Consider the following 19,736-nt stretch of genomic DNA (forward strand, 5'->3'; position numbering starts at 1 on the left):
TCATAATAACTCAGTTTCAGTTTAAGGGTCAGCAATAGGGAATCGAGGGTTGGCATTGTCATAGAATTATATAGTAAATGATGCTCTACAGCCTTGAAAAAAATCACACAGGTAGCCGAAGAGTCTAGCTAGGTGCTGAATCATTCGAATTTAAGTAAATACTTATGGATAGCTGTAAATTAATTTCAGAAAACCAGTAAATCACACTCCCGTATTGTAACAACTGTGTCGTAATTATCAAGAATTTTCATATGATTCTTATCAAATTATAAAGATAAATGCTTGGACTAGGCGATAAATACCTTGTTTTTAAATAAACACACACCTATTTTGTGTAAATTAATAACAAACTTGGGCATTTTTTTTCCCTCAAATCTTCATACAAATATCTATGGCGGCTTTCTGTGTTATAAAATCATAAACACAAGCGACGTTTGACTCAGTCGGCCGCTGGCCTCCAAAGAAGGGTCACGTCGGTTTAGGCAGCACTGACAGCTCGCGATCTTTTCGTGTACAGATACAAAATCACTGCACATTGGTTGTCATTGCACTTTTTCAACTTTTATGACACCAACATAATTTGATTTGAAATTGAAGAAGCATAATTCTTACACTATATTCAATACATTAAATTAGATAGTGGGCAATGTTCTCGCGTGACATTACAGTCTCGTAAAGGTCCGATGAGGAGCAGGAATATAGCGAATGGATCTAAGTGATGACAATACGTAGGAACATTAGGTTAGGATTCATCAAAAACACAGTCTCATGGTACTGGTTGAGGAATGGTCTCGTGAGGATCTGATGAGGGCAGTAACAAGGTGGTGACTGAATTTTATTTCAAAGATGTTAATAGCTAAAAGCATCGAGTTTGGGCTATTAAGTATTATGAGAAAGTCCTATCGTGGGAGTAGGGAATAACACAATCTCAGGGTAAAACACAATGTAAACTATATTGCCAAGGTTCTACAGACACGTAATAATGCAAGTGAGGTAATCTTGTTGTAAAACTAATAATGTCCGTAAGGAGCGCGAGCGAGCGTGTAGCCGGGAAACGGGTTGGCGCCGACTGACTGCGCGGGCTTCGCTGGCCGGTGGCGCGAGCGCGGGGTGCGCGCGGGTGAAGGGGAGGACGCGGGACGCGGTCTGCGCAGTAAAGCTGCGCAGTAAAACGGCGCGGTGGCGTGGGACGCTAACCGTTTTCGGCGCGCGATTTGTTTTTCGCGGGAAAACGGTTAGCAGTCTTGTTACAGTATGTTTTTCAGAGAGACAAAAAGATATTTTAGGTTTCCTCTGGATTAGTTAGGTTTACTGGGTTTACTAAATTCATTTGTAACGTAAAATTGATAATGACGGAATTTCTTCTATACGAGTAGACAGTAGTTACTAAAAAAACCAACGATAGATGGCGTAATTTGCAGAAGTACCTATCTAGTCACCCTGTCACGGGGTGACTTCGGTTGGTAACTCAGAAAAAAAAAATGTTATTGCATCAATAATAAAAAAATCAAGAAAATATTCAAAGTTTCCATCCTCGCACACAAATCACAAACTCATGCCCTGTTCTAGGAGCAGGGTCTACCCTAGTGCATTTTCATGACCACTTTTCGGTTCTACCTTTTTTGGCCCAAGATTTATTTGCCTAATCTCGTATTGCATAGTAACGTTTGGTCAAAGTCTCGTTTCGCCGAAAATCGTATGGCATAAATCTCGATTAGTAAAAAGTTATTTCGCATTATCTTGTTTAGCCTAATAATGGTATGGCCAAATCTTGAATAGCCTAATAATAGGTTTATACAAAGTAATAATATTTGTTTGGCTTTAACTTTGACGGAGCGTCTCTCTAGCGCAAACTGGTGCCTTGTATTGTTTCCGCTGTTTGGAAAACGCTCCGCTCCGCTTCGCTGCGCTTTGGTTTTGATGAACATGTGCACCTAACCCGCTCCTCCTCGCTTTGCTCGTCGTCGCACCTATCTTTAGGTTTCGATCTCATGGGGTTTGTAATAATTATTGTATGTGTATTATAAATGTATGTTGTATTGCTCGTTAACTTTCGATTTTTTAATCATTCAATATCGTGATTTTCGGGATGTATGAGAAAAAATACCACAATTTGTACATTTACTACATACTTAAAATATTATTTATTAAGATAACATTAGGAGAAACAAGATTATACATAGGTATAGACGAACACACACTATACATTTGAGCAAACGAAACTTAGGTGTTTAAAGATTGTGCCTAAAGAGTTTTAGACGAAACGAGCCTTATGCCACATAATTCTTGGCAAAGTGATGGTTCGGCCAAAAAAGTTTAGACCATACGAGTTATGCGAAATGAGTTTTGGTCAATACAGATTATGCGAGATGAGGGGAACCGCCACTTTTCACTTGTGTCCCACCGGTTTCTGTGCTCAGCGGAATAGCACCATTAACCATTATTATTCTGAGATATCATCACTTCTTATTCTGAGTTACCCAACATAAAAACACGCCATCTATTGAAATCATTTTTTAATTAGGATTTGTCTATGGTGTGGTCCCCAAATTTAAGGGTAAAAGCAAAATAATTATATTTTAACCTTTTTTTATACCTATTATATTAAAATTACTGATGACCTTCGCAAGGCTGTGGACGATAGCCAATTAACTCTCCTAACACTTCTTGATTTCAGCAACGCTTTCAACTGTGTGGATCATGATATCCTCCTGTCCATACTCCGTTCTCTTAATATATCTGGCTCTGTAGCCGAGTGGTTTTCTTCTTATCTGAGTGGTCGCCGACAACGCATCCGGGCCGATGATATTGAATCAGACTGGTGTGATGTCACAGCCGGCGTGCCCCAAGGTGGTGTCCTTTCCCCTATCCTTTTTTCAGTATTTATCAATACCCTTGTCACTGTCCTTAAGTTCACCTCCTACCACCTGTACGCTGACGATCTTCAGCTTTACGTTTCCTGTGGTCCCGGTGAAGTTTTAGAGGCTATTGACAGGATGACTGCTGATCTCGAGGCTGTCAAAACATGGACAGCAGCTTACGGTCTCCTAGTTAATCCCACTAAAACCCAAGTTATGTTTGTTGGCAGCAGGTATCACTTGGCTAGATTGCGAAACGGCCCACTACCACCAGTAACATTTGATGGAGTTTCCTTGAGTTACTGTAACAATGTTAAAAACCTGGGTCTTCACATTCAGAATAACCTGTCATGGGAATTGCACGTTTCAGAAGTTAGTCGCAAGATCTATGCTTCGATGCATGGACTAAAACGACTGCAGAATTTCTTGCCGTACTCGACCAAAGTTACGCTAGTCAACTCCTTGTTGCTCCCTATTATTGACTACGCAGATGTGTGCTACCCTGATCTCACCGAAGAGCTACTTGATAAACTCGACCGTCTACTCAACTTATGCATTCGCTATATTTTTGGCCTGCCTAAGTATGATCACGTCTCCACATTTCGGAATCAACTCAAGTGGCTCAATATCCGTCATCGAAGGAATGCTCATATTGTTTCCCTAGTCTATGGTATAGTGTATGATCCTAATGCCCCTTATTACTTAACAGAACGCTTCTCATTCTTCGACTCTACTGACCGTCCTCAACGGTCAAGTAGAAATTTGATCTTTCGAACCCCAGAGCATAATGCGGCAGGGTATTCGGATTCTTTCACCGTGTCAGCGGTTCGCTTGTGGAACCAGTTACCATTGCATATAAGGCAATCGCAGTCCATTGAAACTTTTAAGTCTAAGGTTCGTCTGCACTACCTCCAGAAACAGAACAATCAGCTTAACTGATATAATACACATGTTTTGTTGTAAGTAGTATGTAAGTGTGACGATGATATTATTATATATATATAAAATATTATTTTAGTTAAGTATAGTATGTATTAGGTTTATGTATTGTATATGTATGTAACTTATAGGTATATATTTATTATACATGTATTATATACAAGTAAGTGTATTCTAGTGTTTGTAGGTATTTTTACAAAATTATCTTTCCTCTCAGTCTTTCGCACTACCTATAACTTTCTCCACAACACCCAAGGTTAGCTGGAAGAGAATGCTGTTAGCATTAAGTTCGCCTATGTACATAATTTTATTATTGTGCAATAAAGTATTTAATAATAATTAAAAGACCAATTCAACGATACCCTACCTACACCATCAAAATAACCGGAAAAAATATCAGCCCCAATTTACTTGTATGGGAGAGGGAGTACCCCAATATATTTTTGAGGTACTCCCCATATCTATGCGAAATATCAGCTTGATATCTTTACCCGTTTCTGAGAAAAAGGGCGGTGACAGACAGTCAGTCAGACAGACGGACAACAAAGAGATCTTATAACGGTTGCTTTTTTTCCTTTTGAGGTACGAAACCCTAAAAATAAGAAAAAATATTATTCTGCTACCAAAAAATATACTTACAAACATACAAACATACAATCGAAAAATATTACCCTCCTTCTTCGGCAGTCGGGTAAAAACAAGTGAGACAGGGGGTCATTCTGAACTTTTGTTCTACGGCTTTTAAAAATGAACAAAAAAAAACCTTTTTCATAGAAACTTTGATGACACGTGACTTTTTACCATGGAAAACGAATATTTTTTTTCGCGAATTTGCAAAACTCGTAGAACAAAAGTTGTTCAGAATGACCCCTTGAGTTGAGTCATCCCCTTTCGGCTTAGTATACCCTTAGTATCTACACTTTAATACCTGTAGTTACCTTTCTACAAGTAAGTAAATACTACATTTGTTTAGAAAGCTAATCGGGTTCCGAGTATGGAGAAAAGTGGCACCCCTATTAATTTCTACTCTTTCCTGGTGCTTACCAGTGTAATTAAAAATTATACTTACCCTCAAATCACTACTTGAAAATAATTGTCAATAAAGTTGGCGAGTAAAAGTTTATGACCCACTGTGCAAACTTACATGTGTGCGTGTCACTGCGTGTGCTGTGTGAAGAGCATTGAAAACCCAAATTTGGCGGGGCACGTCACCCTGTACGGGCCCTTAATTCTGTTGCCAACCTACATTATGTCTTTGCTTTATGTTACCTATGTAGCAATAGTGATTTGTCCCTAAACAATTATTGCTCAAGATAGTCAAGATACATGCTGTTGCACACCTGTACCTAATTGGTGCATGGATAGAATAACCAACATATAATTTGTCTGCATAAGAAAAGGCCAGGAAGAAGAAGATACTTTGTCTGCATATCTTGTTATCTTAAGAGGTGATGGTGAGTGTATTTCTGTAACTTAATACATAACCCCTAACCCCCCACAGGTGCTAGTCCACGTCTCCTCAGCCTATGTGAACTCATACCTGACAGAAGCCCACGAGCAGGTGTACGAGGCTCCCGAGGACGCAGACAAGGTGGTCTCACTGGTGGAGACGCTGACCGATGAGGCGTTGCAGGAGGTCGAGCCCAAGTGAGTGCACTGTAGGATCTTAGGATGTTGAAGAAGTACATAACTTCTAAGCCAAAAGTGTAATCAGTCTGAAAAACATTTGTTCCATGATTTAAAAAAAATTGCGAGTAAAGATTATGTTACCTGTAAAATGCCTAGTTTACCCCTTTCGGCTTATTAAGTACATTTGCAACACCATGTATAGCCCTCATCATCATCAGCCTATAGAAGACCACTGCTGGATGTAAGCCTCTCCCAAAGCACAATATAATTACTTATAGTGCTACTAGCTGTTCCCGCGCGCTTCGCTTCGCCATAAAAAGTTTTCCCGTGGGAATTCCGGGATAAAAAGTAACCTATGTTCTTTCCCAGGGTCTAGACCGTATGTATACCAAATTTCATTCAAATCCGCTCAGAAGTTTTGGCGTAAAAGAGTAAGAGACAGACACAGTTACTTTCGCATTTATAATATTAGTTAGGATTAGTTAGGATACTATATTTATGTAGACCATATATTTATGTTACCCCTTTCACTTGTTCCATACTTTAACGGACACCGTATACATAAGTATATTTGTCCATGTCTTACTAAGGTGTAATAATTGAATATTTTTATTTGGAAATAAAGTAAGTAACAAATTTTATGGTATATTCCCTTGTCTCATTGCAGGCTCCTGAAGACGCACCCCAACACCTACACGTTCACGAAGCACCTCGCTGAACACGAGGTGGCGAAGGTGGCCAATGACTTCCCCTGCACTATTGTGAGGCCTACCATGAGTGAGTACATACATATCACGACTGTAATCCCCGAAGGGGTAGTATTTGTACTCACGTGATAGGTGGCGAACCATATCGCCGTTTTGGATTTAAGTACAATGCACTTAGGATACACATGTAGAATCACATAAGTGTAGTAAGAGTGTTGTTAGTTTATTACAGTCCGATTCACGTATGTTGACCAGTTTGATGGCAAAAGGCGTCTGCTATACAGGATATATGGCAAAAGTTATAGGTATAAAAAAATTGTAGAACAAAGGTTGTTCAGAATGACACCAGAATCACCCCCTTCGGCTTACTTAGGATTTCATGAAAAGTGGTACAATTTTAGTAACATCTGTAGACAAACTAACAGAATTATCAGAACGACCATGAAAAAATACTTTGAATTTTTATACCTGCTAGCGTAAGCATAATCATGTTAAAACTTATGAAATATTATTTTATGTTTTCAGTCGTAGCGTCTTGGAAGGAGCCAGTGGCCGGTTGGACCTGCTCCAAAGTAGGGCCTCAAGGATTCCTTATGGGAGCGGCTAAAGGTAAGCCTATGAATCTGCAGGATGAAAATTTATCAATGATCGACCGACGCTGAAAGGTTTCTGGTTGTGCCGATGTGTCAGTATGTTAGTTTGTGCCGTAACTACCATAGCATAGCTCAGTCGGTAATAAACCTGCTTCCAAAGTTTCAAGAAGCCAAATATTCACGTGATGAATACTTGTGTTTGTCTTGTGTCTTCAGGTTGTTTATCTGGAATGTATTATGTATCTTTTGCCGACACCAGTATTACAGGCTCTGTCTAATTTTCGATCACATAGCCGTGTGTGTTATGTTCCCATATACATATTTATTTGACAAAATACCATCCTATATTAAACATAAATAACTATTATTTCCAGGCGTAGTCCGTCGACTGCCTCTAGCTCCGGACAACATCGCCGACTACATCCCTGTTGACGTGGTGGTCAACCAACTGTTGGTGGCTGGCTGGAACGCCGCTACTACCAAGTAAGTACCCCACTTATATCCTATCCAAGTAGGTTATGTTAAAAGTAGGGTGTCCTAGGCCTTTGTCATCCAGCACTACCAACCACTTAGTACTCGTATCCCCACTTATGCGATACGATTTAGCAATATAGCTCTTTCATGATGCACAATCAAGATGCATTTCAATATAAAAACCAACCATGTTCTTGGTTAATGTTCAAAATATCCCTTGCTACTTAGAAAACTCTTTTTCTAACACCACCTTAATAAAGGTTTAATTTATTAATCTTTTTTCTATGCCCCTATACAGGGTGTTGCAAATAGGGTACTTATACTAAGCCGAAACCTACATGATATATCAAAAAGAATGACAAATTCGGGCTTTGATATACCATGCTGCACACGTAGATTTCGGCTTAGTATACCCTTTTTGCAACACCCTGTATTGAATTATGAACATAATTATTTATAAACCGTATTTTTCTTCCCCAGGGGCGGTCTGACAGTGTACCACTGCTCAACCTCCACTCAGAAGCCGTTCACGTGGGCGTCCATCGAGACGCAGGTCAACGGCTTCCTGCACAAGTACCCGCTCAAGAGCGCCGTCTGGTGAGTGCTATTTATATTCTTAGGGTGACATGCACCGGGCGAGATGCAATTAAATCTATCCCTGTCTTGCTTTAACAGTATAACATCATAGCAAGAGGGCAAAGATTTTATTTAGATAAAAATTTTGGTGCAAGGCACCCTTCTTAGTCATTTTTGACACTTTAAAATAATTGCTCAACGTAAATTTTGAAGATATTTTAAATAAGTATACGGTTTTAAACTCTTTGACTGACGTACTTTTTTAGTCGAAACTCGTTCAAAGTTAAACGTGTTGTAAATTCACAATACCGTCTATGAATTTGAGGGTTATACTGTAGTAAGATATTGTTATGTACTCGTAACAAGCTGGCTAACACACAATCTTCTTCGTCTTCGTTCTTCGGCGAACCACTGACTAACACTTGAGGAATTTTAAACAAAAGCTATATGAATTCGTATATCAGTGTCAAATGCTCCAAATCCATAACCACAAACACCACACTCAACCCCCTACATTGCAGGTACCCGCACCTCAAGTTCGTGAACTCGCTCTGGCTGTTCAAGCTGTCGGCCGTCTTTGTGCACTTCTTGCCGGCGGTGCTGCTGGATATGATGCTGAGGGTCACTGGGGGGCGCGCCATGTGAGTATCCTCCTAAGGCCATATACAGAAATTAAGCTGGAAACTTAAAAAGTAAGCGCGTATAAGTTTGCAGCTTCCTTTCTGCATAGATGTCTATGCTTTCTGTATACGGCCTAATATACCAGTGCTCAAATTTACCTTCATATATTATTAATTAAACTGTCCTCATTGTCTTTCGCACTACCTATCACTTTCTCCACAACGCCCAAGGTTAACTGGAAGAGAATGCTTTTAGCATTAAGTTCGCCTATGTACAAAATTAATTTATGTGCAATAAAGAATTTAATAATAATAATAATTAACCGTTTCAGCTAGTTTCATAAAAGGGATTCTAGATTTTCTTATGATCAATATTAAATATTTTATTAATACTCCATCTACAAAGGACCCTAATCACTGTGCAATCATTTTTTATTCAGATAGGTAGTTTTTGTCATTTAATAATAAAAAAAAGATTATACCTATATGATTTTTTTTATATTTGCAACGACGATATAATGTTAACTTTCAGTCAAGTCGATTTCTGCTATTCTTATTTCTAGTGTAAACCCCGCTTACGGCCTTCCTTTTTCTACCTCATATTCCATTTATAATTTATTATAATTATTTGTTCCAGCCTCGTCCGCCTCCACAAGAACGTGTGGAACTCTCTGAACCGCCTGGAAAAGTTCATCTTCAGCGAGTGGAGGTTCCACAACCCCCACACTAGGGAGCTGGCTGCCAAGATGAATGAAACAGATAGTGGACTGTTCTATATCGACATCTCTAAATTGCAAGTGAGTGCATAACACAATTAATTATTTAATAATACATTTACTTGCTAACTTTTCTTTAATTACCCGTGGGCATTCGAGTATTAAAATCTACTGATTGTACAATGACCACCTACACTTGCTGCCCCAGCTGTCTTTACGACCCTGTACTACAGTACATTAGTGCCAAAAAGGTTTATTAGGGTAACATTGGATACATACAGATACATACATACATAATTATGCTCACGCCTGTCTCCCAGAGGGGTCGGCAGAGACTATGGACCTCCACGTGCCACGATCCTGACATACTTCTTTCGCTTCTTCTATATTCATAAGTTTCCTCATACACGCTCGTCGGCTTCGGAAACTCCTAATGTGCCTTTTCTTGAGTATGTCGCCTGGGTGACAATGAATTATTGAAATTTTATACACAATTTTTTAAATAAATTACGTGGTAATTACGTCTTAGTATTCTTCATTCATTTAGGGCTACAAGTTTAACTGGTTGAGACCCGTGAAACAAGGCGAGGCACAATTAAAATTCTATTGTGTCTCGCCCACATACTCGACGCTAAAGATCTCGCCTTCTTTTGCCCGTTGCAAATTTGTCGTTGTCGGACGCTACCTAGTTTTCTCTCTCCTGTATACCTACCTAATCTGTGTATTTCCCTCAACCCGCAGTGGGAGCCATTTTTCGTGAACCTGCATCTGGGCGTGCGGCGCTACCTCAACAACGAGAAGGAGAAGACGCTGGAGGCTGCCAGAGGGAAGGACACCATGTGAGTAGAATTATAATATAACTCATTTAAAAACTTTATAAATACACTTTTGTGCCTGCGAAGCACTTCCTGTAATAATCTACTGCAGGACATGCGCCCCCTCTAAGACTGGAGAGATTTCGCTTTTCAGCCGACAAATTGAAGATGCTACACATATATAACAACCAGCTGCCACTACTTCGTTATCGACGTGGTTAAACGTCCCTATATCGCGATTCGCCATTAATACGGCGCTGTTTGATAGTACGCGCATTAAAAGAGTTTATCGACGTCAATAACAAACCCGTGTAGCGGTTGCTGGATTTCCCTAGTGAGTTCGTAGCACTGAGCTATTGCTGGTTTATTGTTCACAATAATCATGAAATAATAATTATTACGAATATTTGGAAGACAACAGAAAACCCTAACCTCTTATTTCCCCTTCCAGCCTGCTAGTAGCCCACGTGGCGTGGCAGATCGGCGTCATCTGGCTGCTCTGGTTCCTCTCCGCCTCCCTCACCGGCCTCACCATGACCCAGAGCGCTTGGGCCGCACCGCTCATCTACATCCTGTATAGCTGCCTGTAGATGTACACCCTGTATAACTGCTTGTAGATGTACACCCTGTATAGCTGTTTGTAGTGGCGATATACAGAGTGTTAACGAAAAGACATACAAATAGTGGTATTTTGTTGAACGACTTTTGGGAATTCGTGTCACAAAAGTCACTATTGGCTGAAATATTTAATATTTATTCTATAACTCACTATGCAATGCAGTCAATATGGTCTAAGTCTTTAAATACTTGCAGTATCTTTTGATGAATTAAAATCACTTGTTATGACCTACCACTTGTTAGGAAAAGAAAATAGAATTTGTATAAGTAATTATATTTTTTATCCTTGTTTCCCTGAAGTTCATATAAGCACTTTTATATCACCATAAGTAAGAACAAAAATGAATCTTATTTTATAGTAATTTTACATCATTCCTTTTTATGTACCTACATATTTATAGTTTATTAAGTAACTTACGATTCCTAATACCATTGCCAGATAAAATAGTAAAAGTACAGACGTCTAAATAATTATGTCCTTCTCATTCAGAATAAAACTAAAAAAGTTATAGACTAATCCGTCCAAATTTTGCTCTAAGAAGTTATTTGATAAGTAAAAATGAATGTGTATGTAAAATCTCAACTTTTCCCCTTTAATTATAGACGTAGACTAAAAATAGTTCTATAGAAGTCTAAAGCTGGTCTGGATTAAACCAGAACTATTTTGAGTCTTCTCTATATAATAAGGGGGTAGGTGGTTACCTATTTGTAGGTATTAGTTAAGTAATACTTTGTGATGGTTATATGGCCTGGTAAGCTTATTTTGTACTGTACTGACATTTTTATTGATGATAATAAAGTAAATTATTATTGTTCTTATTTTGTTTTACTTTCCACTTTCTATGTCTGTTGATGTCGAATTATGAATACACTGGGTAACCGACAGAACACCTTAACTGCTTGAGGAGTGGGAGATTTTAAACCGTTGGAGAAGCGGCGAATAAAACTGAATTTGTATGGCGCGGGAGTCACACCACCTAGCGGTAAGTTGCTGAACTAGCTCCGGTAGGTTTCACTGCTCGATCGGTAATGAAAAACCTGTACCCTATTGGACGTCCGGCGAACCCTGCCAGTCGAGACTGACATCTTATCTGGCTGGCTAATCCCTTCAACACGGTGACAAATCTTATTCAGTCAGCTTTAGTGTCAATCACCGACACGCTATGTTCGGTACCGACGAACACTTTAATAATTGTATGTGGGTAGGTTCTTATATTTGTATGTGGGTAGGTTCTTTTATTTTTGACAGCCTACTCAGTCGTTGGCAGCCTCTCGTCGGGTTATCTGCTTATTTTTCGGCGCGGTCTCGATATTCGCAATATTTGTATTTTCGGTTAAATATTACCAGCTGCTATTAGGCATTATATTTGTGTATACGATTATAAGTGGACATGTGATTTTGTGTGTGAGAACCTCAAGATTAGAACGGATTACTCAAGCATCGGGAGGGCCCTCCACGCCGAGCTTTGGACCTTGAACCATCACGTGAGCAAAAACCTATATAATATTTATTTTATTAAATATATTTATCCAACATTTTGGTAGCAGAGCGTGGTACGGCTATATTATTAGGTTTTCGTGTTACGTAAGTTTTTGAGGTTAGCTCAGGGCGGCGTTATCAATTCGGTTAGCTTCATTGCATATTGTTTACGTAATAATTTTACTTTCGGAATACAGTTTCTATTGTACTAAGTATAGGTATATTTATTTCGGTTCGGTCAATACTTATATTTGTGTTGGTTTTCGTACGGTAGGTACTACGGTAGCTACGGTAGCTAACTACTTAACTTTACGGCTATAATTTGATTATTATTGTAACTCAGATATTCGGTAGGTACAATTACGTCTCACGTTAGTAATTACCATATTGTCTCAGCTCGCTATGGGCGTTGAATCATTTATCTTTTAAGTTAAACATACTTACCTATTTATTAACTAATCGTGCAGTATTGCTGTGGTGAGATTTGGTCGGTGATTTGGTGATTCGACCTGAGAAAGTACCTAGTTACTTTATGTTGAATAATTTACGGCTGTAATATTGAAGTGTAGTTGTTAATATTATTGTGAATTTAAATGGCGGTTGGTTTAGTCACTTTGTAACTTCGATTTCTTAGTAACTATAGCTTTTTGATTAAAGATAACTGGTTAATTTCATAGTAAATATTATATTTATAATACGGGATAAAGTTTTATTTGAATAAATTTCAGGAGTTAGTAAATATTGACGTTATAAAGTGAGGTGATATTCATAACCGACCATCGAGTTCGGTATTGTTGCGTTGCTTATTGTTTAAGATTGTAATATGGCTTTGAGAGCATCGTTTTCGGTATTTAAAGTAAAACTTCAATGGCTTATTGACAGTGCTGACTTGCTGGATCGACCTGAACATGTCAACCGTGACTCTGTTCGACTGTTAACGGTTAATACGGAATTTACGAGTTTAGAAGCTTCATATCAACGAATAATTGAACTCGCGGACCCGGAAAATAATTCGGAAAATCAAATTTTAGAAGCGGCACACCTCACAAGGAGTATGTGAGGGCATTAGAAGCTTTTGACAAATTAATGTATGAAAAATTAAAACAACGCCGGAGCACGAGCGGTTCCACGGACGAGTCGGAGCCGCGGTCAGACGGACACAGGTTCGACTCAGAGGCTTTGGTGTCGAGATTACCTACCCTGCAGTTACCTATTTTTACGGGTGATTTGGATCAATGGGTCGGATTTAATAATTTATTTGACAGCTTGGTAGATAATCGTACGGATTTGTCACCCTCACAGAAACTAGCTTATTTAATGTCATGCATTTCTGGTGAGGCTCGCGGGCTAATTCAACATATTAAAATATCGGATGCTGGTTATAAAACAGCTCGTGACCTTTTGATGCGGAGATACCAAAATTCCCGCCATCTAGCGGACGTTCATGTCGGTCAAATTATGAACTTGCCAATTATTTCGTCAAATTTAATCGGATTGCGATCGCAATTTTTAAATCCATTAATTATGGCAACAAACTCGCTGGAACGTTTGGGATTCCCTGTAGCTGAATGGTCCTTTTTGCTACTGTATATTGCTAGTACTAAATTGCCGCCATCAATTAAAACTCGGTTCGAACAAAAATACGGTACGGAAACAGATGTTATACCAACATTCTCGGAGTTGGTAGAATTTTTAGAAACAGAATGTCGGTTATTGGAGAGTACCAAGAGAGAATTTGTTTCTCATAATAATCGCGAGGACCAGCGCCCTCCACGGCGCCACCAAAATTATGCGGTTGCGGCAGCGCAAGTCCCGTGCTGCGCTTACTGTGGTGAGTCGTCGCACTCGGTGTTGAATAGATGTTCACGGTTCAGGGAACTTACACCCGTAGCTCGGAAGGAATTTGTTACTCGGAAGCGGCTATGTTATTTCTGTTTGGCTAGTCATCACTACCGTGACTGCCGCCAGGTGCCGCAATGCGATGGATGTGGTAGCCAGAAGCACCATCCATTGCTGTGTTTCAATCGGGTAGGCACTGCACAGCCTCGTGTGAATAATGGTACATCGGACGCTCGCCGCCGCGTGCGGGCGGGAGCGCGGAGTTTTATCGTCGCGGCGGCGGCGGGAATCGAACCCGTTCACCTCGGATGTCACCGGCTCGCGCCGCGTCCCCGGAGCGTCGGAGGAGCGACCAGTGGAGCCCGCGTCGTGTGGCTCAAGTGGGCGGCAACGGTTGTTCTCATCACCCTCAGCGTGACGGTGATGGTCGAAGGGATCAGCGGTGCGAGCGTGAGGCGCCGCAGCGATCTTATAATGATCGACAATAGGATACGGCTCCTACCTACCCATTGCAATCACCTGTTCAACATAAAACTATTTTACTTCCTACGGCTATTGTAAGAGTGCATGGTGATAACTTGGATGATTTTGTTGAAATTCGGGCTTTATTAGATGCAGGATCCCAAGGCTCTCTTATAACCTTAAATTTAGCTAGGAAGTTAGGATTAATGTTAGAACCTACGGATGAGCTGGTGAGAGGGGTAGGAGGATTAGAACTCGGTAATATTTTCGGTCGGTCTTGTGTTTCATTTTCACCTTCGGGAAAGCGGTTTCCGGTTATTTCCACTCCGGTTACTTGTTTACGGAATCTTGTCGGTAATCAGCCAACATTTAATTTAAATGAATCGGTATTAAATTTATGTGAAGGACTGTTCTTAGCTGATCCAGAGTTTCATAAGTCCAAACCAGTTGAGTTATTACTCGGTTCGGATGTTTACGGTTCACTAGTCGGTGGTGATAAAATTACTTTAGGTACAAACGGTTTAACGGCGTATAATTCGGTATTTGGTTACATTTTATTGGGACTTATTGATCATTCGTTTGACGTAACTTCGGAGCCAGCAGGTGATGTTTTTGCTTTATCACTTTCGGATGCTTTACAAAAGTTTTGGGAGGTTGAGGAGCCTCCATCGGTTTCACAGATCACCCCAGCTGATGAGGAGTGTGAACAGCTTTATAAGCAAAATACACATCGGCTATCAGACGGTCGGTTCTCTACTCGACTCTTATTTGTTTCCTCGCGTCCAGTGTTAGGTGAGTCTCGTTACATAGCCGAGAAACAATTTCATGCGGTAGAAAGACGGCTTATGAAAAATTCGGTCTTAAGAAAGGAGTACATCAGTTTTATGCGGGAGTATGAAGAACTGGGACATATGTCGGTTTCAAAATTTAATTATAAATCGGGCGAGGAACACTTTTTTATCCCACATCATTCGGTTTTTAAATATTCGGGTGACGTGCCCAAAATTCGGGTGGTTTTTAATGGCAGTTGCGTCACATCTACGGGCGTATCATTGAATCAGTGTCTTCACACTGGTCCCAAATTACAAAGGGACATAACGGACATTTTATTAAATTTTCGGAGACATAAAATTATTTTCATTTGTGACGTCAAACAAATGTTTCGGCAAACGGTAATAGACGAATCGGATCGGAAGTACCAACTTATATTATGGCGGGAGTCTCCTGATCAGCCTCTCCTCACATATGAGTTGTGTACTAACACTTACGGGTTGCGGTGTAGCCCGTACATTGCTAATCGAACAATCTTGGAGCTCGCCGAGCAAGAGCGTGAAAGCCTTCCTCGTGCGGCAGCGGTTTTAAGAACAGATGTGTACGTAGATGACATAATCACTGGTACGGATTCGGAATCTGATGCGTTGAGCCTTCAGCAAGAACTCATTACTTTAATGAAATCGGGTGGTTATGAGCTCCGTAAATGGATTTCAAATAGCTCAGCAATTCTACAAGGTTTACCTGATGATCATAAACAATTACCTCTCTTATTTGAAAATTCGGAAAATCCCCATACGGTTGCGGTTCTCGGCGTTTTGTATGATCCGGTTCGAGATGTCTTTTCTTATAAACTAAATCTTGGTGCATCGAGTTCGGACACTAAACGATCTATTTTATCTGTAGTTACCCGGATATTTGACCCTAAGGGTTGGATTTGCCCAGTAGTGTATTGGGTTAAATGTTTACTGCAGCGTTTTTGGTTAAACAAGCTCGATTGGAATGATCCTTTACCTTCGGATTTGTTGCGTGAGTGGCAAGCGTTTCGGGAAGACTTGGTTAACCTTAAAAGGTTGGCTATTCCTCGATGTACTATGACTAAGCCTGCAAGCAGCTACTCATTACATGGGTTCTGTGATGCTTCGGAGTTAGGTTTTGCGGCAGTGGTTTATTTGCGATCAAGTAACCAAGACGGCTCGGTGTCGGTACACTTGCTCATGGCTAAGAGCAAGGTCGCCCCTCTCAGGACACGTCCCACCATTCCTAAATTGGAGTTGTGTGGAGCCGTGCTACTGGTTAAGCTTCTCAATCATGTGAGTCTTTGTCTTCAAAGATCCGTTGAATTTGAGGAGATAGTTGGATGGACCGACAGTATGATTTCTTTGGCATGGATTAATACATCACCTCATACTCTTCAAGTATACGAGGCTAACAGAGTTTCACAAATTCAAAATTCTGCGGTTACTATCACCTGGCGACATGTACCTGGCAATTTGAATCCGGCAGACGTCGCTTCACGCGGGTCAACGGCTTCAACGTTACTTTCTCATCCATTGTGGTGGGAACCTGCCTGGCTTACTCAACATGAGTCCGCCTGGCCCTCTCGCGAGGTGGAGAGGCCTTCGGAACTGCCTGGTATTAGATGTTGTGCAGTTACTAAAACGGAATCGGATTCGGAATTTGAGTGGATTTTAGATAGATATAGTTCACTTGATAAATTAATATCGGCTACAGGTTGGATTCGGAGATTTATTCATAATTGTAAAAATAAAAATAATCGGATTTCAAAGCAATATTTAACGGTGACAGAAAGGAAAGAATCCTTACTTTGTTGGGTCAGTTTGATTCAAAAGAAACATTTCGGTTCGGAAATTGAAGCTCTAGGTAACGGCGAGCAGATCAGAGGCAATTTAAGGAGTCTTACTCCATTCGTAGACTCTCGTGGACTGTTGCGCGTTGGCGGTCGGCTCCAAAATGCGGAGATCGGATGACGCAAAACATCCCTTGCTTCTGCCAAAATCGGGACATTTCGTAAAACTTTTAATTTTGGATTTGCATTTGAAAAATTGTCATGCGGGACCAAATGCTCTTACGGCTATATTACAACGGAATTTTTGGGTACTTTCAGCTAGGAGAGCTGTCAGGAATGTCACTTTTACGTGCATTCAATGTTACAAATTGAAAGGCCTGACTACTCAGCCATTGATGGGTAATTTGCCTCGTGATCGCGTTACTTCGGCTAGACCTTTTCAAGGTATCGGTACGGATTTTGCTGGACCTTTCCAGGTTAAAACACATAAGTTACGGAATCCGAAAATCACCAAAGCATACTTATGCGTGTTCGTGTGTCTGGCCACAAAATCGGTTCACCTGGAGTTGGTTTCGGAACTATCTACTGAGGCTTTTATTGCCGCCTTGTCTCGGCTTGTGTCAAGGCGCGGCTTGCCCTCCCTTATTCGGTCGGACTGTGGCACTAATTATAAGGGTGCTGATAATTATTTAAGGGAAGTTTATCGTTTTTTGGAACAAAATCAAAATTATATCGGTCATAATATGTCCAAGCGCGGTATTACTTGGATTTTTGATCCTCCAGCTTGTCCATCATGGGGTGGTTTGTTTGAGGCTGCGGTTAAATCGGCGAAAACTCATTTAAAACGGTGCATAGGGGAAACAAAATTAACTTTTGAGGAACTTAGCACGGTTTTCTGCAAAATTGAGGCCGTACTGAACTCTAGACCTTTGTGTCCCATCTCCTCAAGCCCTCATGATCTGGAGGTATTGACCCCTGGTCATTTTCTTATCGGTCATCCGCTGGATGCTCTACCGGAGTATCCGTTGCAAGATGTGAAGATGAATAGATTAAGTCGGTTTCAGCTGTTACAGCAAATTTCACAAAGTTTTTGGCATCGGTGGCACTTAGAATATCTTCACACTTTGCAACAGCGGGTCAAATGGACGGACTCCACCTCTCCTCCTAAGGAAGGTGTCCAGTGGAATCGCGGTCGGATAATTAAACTCTACCCAGGATCGGATGGTGTGGTCAGATTAGCGGATATTCGGGTTGCAAATGGAGCAACGCTCAAGCGGGCAATAGGTAGGCTATCTAGACTGCCTTTAGACTAATTACAAAAAAAAAATCGGTTGTACGTATATACTTGTATACTTATTTATTTATAAGCAGCGGTTACTGCTTAGGCGGGAGAATGTTCGGTACCGACGAACACTTTAATAATTGTATGTGGGTAGGTTCTTATATTTGTATGTGGGTAGGTTCTCTTATTTTTGACAGTCTACTCAGTCGTTGGCAGCCTCTCGTCGGGTTATCTGCTCTTGTATTTCGGCGCGGTCTCGATATTCGCAATATTTGTATTTTCGGTTAAATATCACCAGCTGCTATTAGGCATTATATTTGTGTATACGATTATAAGTGGACATGTGATTTTGTGTGTGAGAACCTCAAGATTAGAACGGATTACTCAAGCATCGGGAGGGCCCTCCACGCCGAGCTTTGGACCTTGAACCATCACGTGAGCAAAAACCTATATAATATTTATTTTATTAAATATATTTATCCAACACGCTAAGAACCTGCCTGGATCAGGATGGTGTAGTGATATAGTGATATGACTCTCCTTGCAAATGGCACAGTTATACAGGATAATGCAAAAGTGGTATACTAAGGCGAAAAGTAGTGACTCGGGCTGTCAATTAGGACAACTATGTGTGACAGGGTGTTCAAGACGAAGTTCGGACTTGCCAGCCACATACGAGCACATAACAGAGTGTAGCAAGAGTCGCTGTTGTCGGATGCGACGAAGAGGACATCATCAGGACAACTATAGGTCTACGATTTTTGGAAATCGGCGAAAAAAAGGTGTTTATGAATCTTGACATTGTTTCCTCGTTTATTTCGAAAACTGTTAGATATATCGAAAAACTAACGAAAATTTGGTACTTACACCCTACGAGGATACACCCCCGCAATGGGGGGTTCTCTACACGTTGGACACATTTAAAAACGGTCAAGTCCAAATCTACCCTTCCATGTTAAATAAAGACTATATCGCAGTTGCGATATAGTCTTTATTTAACATTTTTACGAGCAGTTGCTCGTAAAAAAAAGAATTAAATCATAGATGACGCTCATAAGTAAGGCCTTCATACGACGACCACTGGAGCTCGATTCCGGAGGTTTTTAGATTAATCCCGTTTAAATCTACCCTAAAATGTCCGCTCCAAATCTACAATTTATACGTTTTTGTAATTGTAAAATGTTATCCATGTAGAATTACTATACTTAATATGATCTATGTTTCTTCTTCAAGCAGTTAAAAGGGATTGGGATGTGATGTTAAAAATGAAATCAATTAACTAACTTAATATAGTCATTTATTATTTTATAATCGCACAGTCATACTACATTATTGTCTTACAAACTAGAGGCATCAAAGTCCAAAGACCTTAATTTATTAATGTGATGAAAAAAATGCATCTTAAGTAGTGTAGTAAAATAAAAAACAAATGTTCGTTTTGTACAATTCTTAGGCCTGTTTCACAATGTCTGGATAATGGCCACCTGTGGAATAAAAGACATGCTGTCACTCTCTGTAATTTTAAGTTTTAGACAGAGACAGCATGT

At 40.2% G+C, this 19,736-nt stretch overlaps 1 protein-coding gene across 2 annotated transcripts in view; it reads left to right on the plus strand.

Annotated features, from left to right (window-relative positions):
• The window catches only part of LOC105395559 (putative fatty acyl-CoA reductase CG8306), a 36,304-nt gene extending 24,944 nt beyond the window's left edge, over positions 1-11,360 (plus strand). For both annotated transcript variants that reach the window (XM_048631996.1, XM_048631995.1), the window contains exons 4-12: positions 5,299-5,444; positions 6,094-6,203; positions 6,659-6,742; positions 7,101-7,209; positions 7,681-7,797; positions 8,298-8,417; positions 9,034-9,193; positions 9,854-9,951; positions 10,379-11,360. In XM_048631996.1, the coding sequence (XP_048487953.1) occupies positions 5,299-5,444; positions 6,094-6,203; positions 6,659-6,742; positions 7,101-7,209; positions 7,681-7,797; positions 8,298-8,417; positions 9,034-9,193; positions 9,854-9,951; positions 10,379-10,517 (1,083 nt within the window). In that variant the 3' untranslated portion in view covers positions 10,518-11,360. The remainder of the gene's footprint in view (positions 1-5,298; positions 5,445-6,093; positions 6,204-6,658; positions 6,743-7,100; positions 7,210-7,680; positions 7,798-8,297; positions 8,418-9,033; positions 9,194-9,853; positions 9,952-10,378) is intronic.
• Positions 11,361-19,736: the final 8,376 nt, after the last annotated feature.

Source organism: Plutella xylostella, chromosome 30, assembly GCF_932276165.1.
Source record: "Plutella xylostella chromosome 30, ilPluXylo3.1, whole genome shotgun sequence".
Lineage (NCBI taxonomy): Eukaryota > Metazoa > Arthropoda > Insecta > Lepidoptera > Plutellidae > Plutella > Plutella xylostella.